The following is an 8,094-nucleotide window of genomic DNA, read 5'->3' as shown; positions in this document are numbered from 1 at the left end:
CCTCTGTTGCTCTCCTGAAGGGTTCTTCACTTTATTTTCCCTGTGAGTGTTTTTTCTATTTCTTGGGAGTTTTTCCTGATCCGATGTGAGGTCAAAGGTCAGGGATGTCTGTGTACAGAATGTAAAGCCTTCTAAATTTGTAATTTGTGATAATGGGTTATAGAAAATAAACTGAACTGAAGGCTCTGGCTCCCATCCTACTTTTTTAGACTCTAGGAACCACAAGTAGCCCCGCATTTAGTGAAGCAGCTCTCTAGTGGGGTAATATGGTACTACAAGCTCTCTAGTGGGGTAATATGGTACTACAAGCTCTCTAGTGGGGCAATATGGTACTACAAGCTCTCTAGTGGGGCAATATGGTACTACAAGCTCTCTAGTGGGGCAATATGGTACTACAATCTCTAGTGGGGCATCTGCTCCGCTCATTAGTGCACTGGGTGTAAAATATGTAATCAGATTCATGAACCAGTGTCTGATACAAGAAAATCCTAATGAGAATAACATCTTTATTAAAAAAGGCTCCAAACAATCACAATGTGAAGAAGACGCAACAGAAACAAATGTTAAGTTGTAAATGTTTTTAATAACGTATAAAAGAGTTTTGACTGATTTTAATACAAAACTGAAAGATGTGAATTGCAGGTAGTAATATAGATATACATATGAATTCTTATTTTAAAAAAGGGGAAATAAGTAAACATTAAAAGCATTAAAGATGACCGGTGAGAAGGTGGATATGAGCGGACATATAGAAGATATATACGAGAGATTGTATTTCATTGTTCTTAACGAGGTAATCTCTCCTTGAAAATAAAAAAGCGGTTGAAGATGTGAAGTGATTAACGCCCCACAACAACAACACCAACAGCAGTACCAATGCCTCCCAGCACTGAGGAAGCCAGCTGCTCGTCCTCGTCGCTGCAACAGTGACCTCCACTGGTGGGCTGGGGCTACTGCACCGTTGGGGGCGGGGCTAGGACTCACACACAGCTGGTGCGTCTGTTGGTTACACGGAAGTCCAGAGTCCAGATATGACAAGCGGGGCCACGAGGGCTCGGCCATCTTTAGGCTCCCGTGACGTTGCAGTGGGGATAATATGCGATATGATGGGCAACATAGAATACGACACACCTTCAAGACCTAAAACAAAAAGTGCTTCCCATCCACTGAAAGACATCATAACCTCATATTATTAGCTTTATTTCCAGAGCTTTCAACCTCAAAACACGGCCTTCATTGGTGAACGAAGGTCGCTCAGATGTCATGACCCTCAGCCCTTGAGACAGGCGTGGTGTATGACATCACATGTGAGAGAGCTGTAAGGATCCAGCAGCTCATTCACACCCTGGACTGAAGTTACACACGTAAGATGTCACGGGATGACGATGGAGCCATCGCCATGGAGACCAACCGTCATCCAATGAAGACCATGGGATGCAGTTGAGAGCTCTCAAACATTATTATACATCTATATCTTATATGAAGACATTGATGCTGTGTCCCTTACAACCAAATGAACAGATATATCAAAAGAAAGACAAAGTACCAGAAGGCAGTATCAGCAGAACGAACATCCACAGAGTATTTGAGTCAAATTAAATGTGCAAATGCAGAAACAAGTTTTGGCGTCATGAATACTACTGCACTGAAAACTGAATTAGAGTCTTCTTCATGCAGCTGGTGTCAGTTGTGTCGATGGACCAGGGGTTCTGGATTTATGGACCAGGGGTTCTGGATAGAGGGACCAGGGGTTCTGGATTGAGGGCCCAGGGGTTCTGGATAGAGGGACCAGGGGTTCTATACCGATGGACCAGGGGTTCTGGGACCAGGGGTTCTGGACCGAGGGACCAGGGGTTCTAGACCGAGAGACCAGGGGTTCTGGACCGAGGAACCAGGGGTTCTGGGACCAGGGGTTCTATACCGAGGGACCAGGGGTTCTGGACCGAGGAACCAGGGGTTCTATACCGAGGGACCAGGGGTTCTGGACCGAGGAACCAGGGGTTCTAGACCGAGGGACCAGGGGTTCTAGACCGAGGGACCAGGGGTTCTATATCGAAGGACTAGGTGCTCTATACTGAGGGACAAGGGGTTCTATACCGAGGGACCAAGGGTACTAGAACGAAGGACCAGGGGTTCTGGACCGAGGAACCAGGGTTTCTATATCGAGGGACCAGGTGCTCTATACCGAGGCACAAGGGGTTCTATACCGAGGGACAAGGGGTTCTATACTGAGGGACCAGGGGTTCTAGACCAAGGCCTGATCAGAATGCTGCAGCGGGGGTCTGCTGCCCCCTGCAGGACTACATGCAACAAGGCAGCACATTAAGGCATTTAGGAAAAGTGTGAAATGTTTGACATGGCACTGGGAATAATGGTTTCTCCACGCAGTGTAACACAGTCAGCTCAGTGGTCTCTCTCTCTCGCTTTCTCACTCTCTCTCTCTCGCTTGCTCTCTCTCTCGCTCTCAGAGGATGACACATGGACAGCCCCTTTTCTGTTTCCTTGCGTGATGCGTTTGAGGAGGAGGACACTCCATCTCCTGAAACCGTCTGTGGGTAAAGCAGAAATGGAAAGAGAGAGAGAGAGTGAATCATTCCAACGGGTTGTACCATCGTCCACATGCACACAGTGTCCCGGGATTGGCTGCCGATATCTCACATATTGCTAAAAGCAGCTTTAAAGAGGTTTTAAAAGGTCTGACTAGATGTTCTTGTTGGTGAGATGAAACCCGGCCCTGACGAGCCTATGAGATCATTCGGGTTCCGCCCTGAAGAGGAGCGGCACCCTCACTGCGTTTGAGGGCCGATGAGCATGCATCACATGTATCACTCCCCATGCTGACAGTGCATCTGTTAATCATCAGACTAAATGTGAAGTCAAACAAATGAGACGGTACCTGATGATCTGCACCAGCTCCAGGAAGACCTCGTCCACGTTGCAGCGGTTCTTGGCGGAAGCCTCCATGTAGTGGATCCGGTTCTCTCTGGCGAACGCCTGAGCGTTCTCCCTGGAGATCTGCAGACGAGACGAGGTTTGGAGCCGACCAATCACGTCGCAGCAGGCTTTGGTTCGTTACATCTAGCCGACGCTTTTATCCAAAGCGACTTACGTTCATGTTACACACCGTAGACACCGCTACAGGAAACAACTCATGGTCAAATGTCTTGCTCAAGGACACATCGACTGGGGCGGGGATTGAACCGCCAACCTCATGATTTGAAAGACGGACCTCCCGTGGCGACCGTGGGACCACTGACCCACGGTCGCCACGGTAAACAGTCCTGCGTGTGAGACATAAGGTGCGTTCACACCAAAAGCAAAACTATTTTTTCGCGTGACTGAATCCCATGAGAAGTCAACGTACAGACGCGTGTGGCTGCGATAGACGCGATATTTTCCCGGGCGGCGCGTTTGGGGCGACGCGATGTGGGCGACGCGTTTCCAGCGGCACAATTTTCGCCCCGAGTTGAAATATTTCAACTTTGAGGCGGTCATCTCGCAACTCGGGCCAATCAGCTCTTGAGTTCCGCTCTCGTAGCGCTGGAAGCGGAAGTCTTTCAGGCGTAACAGTAACTTCATCGGAGAAAGTGACCGAGCTGAGTGAGCCTACGGGTGATGTCATCAACCCAAACACGAGGTCGTTAGTGTGTGAGACGTCCACAACAAGTATAAAGCAGAACTAGTGGTTAGTTATTCTGGTGGATGAAGGAGATGATAACGGTCTTTACGGAGACGAGACACGGAGATAAGCCCCGCCCCTCGCGGAGCGTCTCGACGCTCATGGTGAGAACACAGTGAACGGTCGAGCGAGTAAACTCACGCGTTTTGGGCGAGGCGAAAAATAGTTTCGCTTTTGGTGTCAACTATAGGCCGAAATGCGGCGGAACCTCGGGTCGGGTATCTCCCCCATCGCGGCGAGAACCGATAGACGAGAGGTTCAGGGTGCTTTCACAGAGGAGGATATTTGTCCGCTAAATAAAAAGGTTACCGGTGCTTCCATGTTTCATTTACAAGTAGATCGACTGGTGTCTGAAATATATGTTCAGTTCAATACTAATAAAGTGTCATCAGTCCTTTTTAGTGCGTTTGGGTTGTGGGCCCTACCGGGTCACCAAAAGGTTTAAATGAACATATTAGTGCGTCTCATATCGGAGGTTTTGACCCATAAACCCGAAGTTTCACACACGCCCTGATATTTACGAGACCCGATCACATTCCCGGACCTTCTGGAAGACATCTGTCTATAATCCGTTGTAATCCAGGACCATTGGGAGACCCGAGTGGCCCCTTAAAGGTCCATCGGGTTCTTGCTCACCACTCGTTGCTGCTCCAGGTCCGCCTTGTTTCCCACCAGCACCATGGGGAAGTCGTCCCGGTCCTTGACTCTCAGGATCTGGGTGTGGAACTTCTGGACCTCGTGGTAGCTGGCCGGCGGGGGACAGAGGGAGATAATTAGCAATCGCCGCGTCAAGAAACAGAAGATTCAGATGGATTCTGTTGACAGGAAGTGGACGCGACGACGACCACTGAAAATCAGCCCGTCTCTTTTGAGTCATCAGTCGTCTAATAATGATAAGTCATAATGGAGACATGTTCGCGGCTGCAGGAGTTCATACTTTCCAAGCTGTTTGATCATCTTAGTTTTATCAAACATAAACCAGTCCCAGCTGTGACTGTGGGATCAGGGGGTTGGCGGTTCAACCCCCGCCCGAGTCGATGTGTCCTTGAGCGAGACGCTTGACCCTGAGTGTCTCCCTGTAGCTGTGTCTACGGCGTATGAATGTCACATGATTGTCAGTCGCTTTGGAAACACGCGTCAGCTAAAGGACATGTGATGTAAAGACATCGGTACAGCTGTCTACACATAAGGAATCGGTAGTTCTATGTATTTTAATTGTGCTTTTGTATGTATTTTATTCTATTTAATGTGTTTTACTATCTGGACCTTGAGTCTGAAATTAAGTTAATGAGTGTCTGAGTATGTTTATTACACACAATCTGACAACTGGTACTCATAATTAGATGCATTCTGACGCGATACATGTCGGTACCACGGGAGCGGTCCACTTTTGGCTGGTTATGAAGTTGTAATGCACACCGATCGCGTAACGCTTTAGTGATGTGCTTCAACCAATCATATGGGTGAACATCTGTGCTGCTTTTCCCATTATTAATATATGACCTTTGACCCTTACCTGCCCCGGTCGTTGAGTGCAAACACCAACAAGAAGCCTTCTCCTGCGCGCATGTACTGCTCCCTCATCGCTCCAAACTCCTCCTGACCGGCGGTGTCCAAGACTGAAGCACACACACACACAGACACACACACACTCGTATGGGCAACGGACTGAGGACCGAGTAAATTCACATTGGAAGTGAGGACCACCCTTTCTGCTATATTTAAAAATAAATGAATGTTGCATTTGAGCACAAGGAAGATACCCGACTCAAGTTCCAACCTCAGATTGTCTCTGGTTTGGAAATAAATGAACATATGAACATGTATATAACACACACACACAGACACACAGACACAACATTGCTGCATGTCACCTGTCTACGAGTGAGGCTCATCGACGGGTGTTTCTAAATGTTTGTTTGCACAATCGCACATTCTTGAGTTGCTCTACAAGTTGCGACTCTATCTGCTAATCCTCGAAATGACATCGTCACGCTTCCATGTGGTGTACACACAATTATGGAAAGAAGTATTGAGAATAAAACCTTTTGTATTTTCCGTTTGCAGCGTACAAATCAATGTGGAAAGGCCTTTTAATTGAGTCTAGATAGTTATTTTATTATTTAAAATAATAACTATATATTGGATAAATGTGACAGAGTCCCAGGCGGGTCTGAGGAAGTCGAGAGCGTCATCTCACCACGGTCCCGCCACCCGTAACCCCGCCCACGGCAACATCTGTGCACACGAGAGCAGGAAACAAGCGCTCCCAAAGTGCTTTCCGAGCTACGGTGACGTCCCGCGACTAAGAAGCTTCGACTCCTGAGAGGAGAGTCGCTCCGAGGCGTACGGTAAACACGTCTGATGATTCACGCGCTCATCGCCGTGTGGCGAGGCTGCGGCGTGTGACCCAACACGCCGCAGCCGGGCTCGGTGCGGTAACACCGGGCCGAGTGCACAAGTCCTAACAAGGGAATGAAACATCCGAGAGAGAGAGAGAGAGAGAGAGCAAACACACACAATGTGTCACGGTGCAGCACACCCTCCTCCGCCTTCACACACATAAACAGTGTGTACACACACACACACACACACAACTCATTCATATCCGCCTTACTGTCTAGCCGGGTCTCCTTTCCATCCACGGTGCAGATCTTGGTGTAGGAGTCTTCGATGGTGGGGTCGTAGTCGGACACAAAGTAGGACTGTGGGGAGAGGGGTCGGTGTTAAACGGAGCTCACACAGTACTACTGTTACAGATGTGGCTGGACAGATGTTACAGTGTGGTCTGGATACTTGGTGGCAAAATCCACCCCTATGTAACGTATGCCAATGACAACTTTCTGAACAATGGCTGCCTGCAGGGGAGAAAACCCACACGTGTAAATATAGCCAGCGGCAACATGAAGTATGACATGTCGTCAATTACCGGAAAAACCTAAAAGACTTTCTGAGATGGTGCGTCAACTCGAGCTGGTGAAGCGATCCTTAAACGCAGAGGAGCTTCACCGCGGCCCTCGGGTCAGAGGTCAGCCCACACGCCACGGGGCATGCGTCGCTCGGCTGTTCTGAGAACAGTTCTGGAAAACAGCTGAGCGTCATCACCGCATGGGACACTGTTGCCGTGTAGTCCCACACACACACACGCACACACGCGGCAGAACTGTGATAAAGAAAGCAGACGTGATGCGTTCAAGGCCACTTCCCTGGAGGATGGAACCAGGAACACAAAGACTCTGGGTCCCTGAGCTCCTTCAGAGAGCTCGAGGAGCAACAACCCTTTGCCTTTTGACCTCTGACCTTCTGGGAAATGATGATGACGCATAATGCTCCGACAGAAAGACCTGGTCCCTGTGGCTCTGGGTACCCCTGAGCACTCGCAGTAACAGACGTGTAGAGGCGTACCTGGATGAACTGGATGGTCAGGGCGCTCTTGCCCACCCCTCCTCCTCCCACCACCACCAGTTTGAACCGCTCCTCGTCTCTACTCATACTGGCGTCCAACTGGGATTTTCGTCCGGATCAGAAACTGTCCAGGGCGGGCCTGAAGCCGAGCCGAGCCGAGCCTGGAGCAAAAAAGTAGCGGAGCAGATCCGCCGGGTTTCCGTGGATGGTAGCAGAAGAGACCAGTAGAGACCAGAAGAGACCAGCAGAGACCACAAGAGAGACCGGAGAGACCAGCACGAGACGAGTTGAGCGGCGCAGCTTCAAAGTTAAACTTTACTCATGTTTTCTACAACGACGCACGCGCACACGTGACGTCACTCAGTCCCGCCGGAGCAACAAGTAAAGACCGCAGCAGCAGAGTGTGTGAGTGAGTGTGTGTCCGTGTGTGTGTGTGTGTGTGTGGGGGGGGGGGGGGGCCGGGTCACCTCCTCTTCTCTCTCTCTCTCTCTTGTGGGGGCGGAGCTGCTTCCTCTTTTCTTTTTCCTCCAAGAAACTACAGCAGCTCGCGCACTAATGTTCTCTTACTCTCTCTCTCACACACACGTACACAAACGCGCGCGCGCACATAAGTCCACGTAACGGCGTGTCACCAAAGACACGACGGAGCACTTAACGTTACAAACACACGTTCAGGTTTCTTCTCGTGAACACATTCCACGTTTATGTGTCAGTGCCCTTATTTGGTCATGTGGAGGAGCGTTACCTTTCCGTGACGTCATCCAACCTAGTGGCCACACGCGCGATGTACTCAGCGGCGCGAGGTCCGAAGTCTTCCGCTGCAGCTCCCGGAGACGCGTCCTTCTGTTTCACGTGTTCACAACAGTCGGTCAACCGGAGGACCGCGTCGCGTCGTCATCATCATCCCTCGCGCACACGCCGCCATTGTTGTCTTCTGTATGGATTGCGTAAGAATGTGCGCCCTCGGGCGCGTGCCAGTCAACCTGAAGCCCAAGAACAGGGCACAGCGT

The 8,094-nt window shown here is 49.9% G+C and overlaps 1 protein-coding gene across 1 annotated transcript; it reads right to left on the bottom strand.

Moving 5' to 3' along the window:
* Positions 1 to 563: 563 nt before the first annotated feature.
* Positions 564 to 7,506, bottom strand: rras (RAS related). Its single transcript, XM_056407632.1, has 6 exons — positions 7,085 to 7,506; positions 6,297 to 6,384; positions 5,196 to 5,298; positions 4,316 to 4,424; positions 2,897 to 3,015; positions 564 to 2,549 (listed from the first exon to the last, which is right to left on the bottom strand). Exons 1-6 carry the CDS (start codon positions 7,169 to 7,171, stop codon positions 2,465 to 2,467), a joined length of 591 nt encoding a protein of 196 aa, XP_056263607.1. The 5' UTR covers positions 7,172 to 7,506; the 3' UTR covers positions 564 to 2,464.
* Between the last annotated feature and the right edge of the window lie 588 nt (positions 7,507 to 8,094).

Source organism: Pseudoliparis swirei, chromosome 23, assembly GCF_029220125.1.
Source record: "Pseudoliparis swirei isolate HS2019 ecotype Mariana Trench chromosome 23, NWPU_hadal_v1, whole genome shotgun sequence".
In the NCBI taxonomy this organism is placed as follows: domain Eukaryota; kingdom Metazoa; phylum Chordata; class Actinopteri; order Perciformes; family Liparidae; genus Pseudoliparis; species Pseudoliparis swirei.
This window is presented reverse-complemented; position numbering and strand designations above follow the sequence as displayed.

Bases quoted from the DNA above. Each gene is read 5' to 3' on its own strand.
- rras (XM_056407632.1), bottom strand. From the start codon at position 7,171: ATGAGTAGAGACGAGGAGCGGTTCAAACTGGTGGTGGTGGGAGGAGGA. The intron at 5,299-6,296 runs GTAAGGCGGATA...TGTGTGCTTCAG, and splicing joins AAAGGAGACCCGGCTAGACA to TCTTGGACACCGCCGGTCAG. The intron at 2,550-2,896 runs GTACCGTCTCAT...CTTTACCCACAG, and splicing joins GAGCTGGTGCAGATCATCAG to ACGGTTTCAGGAGATGGAGT.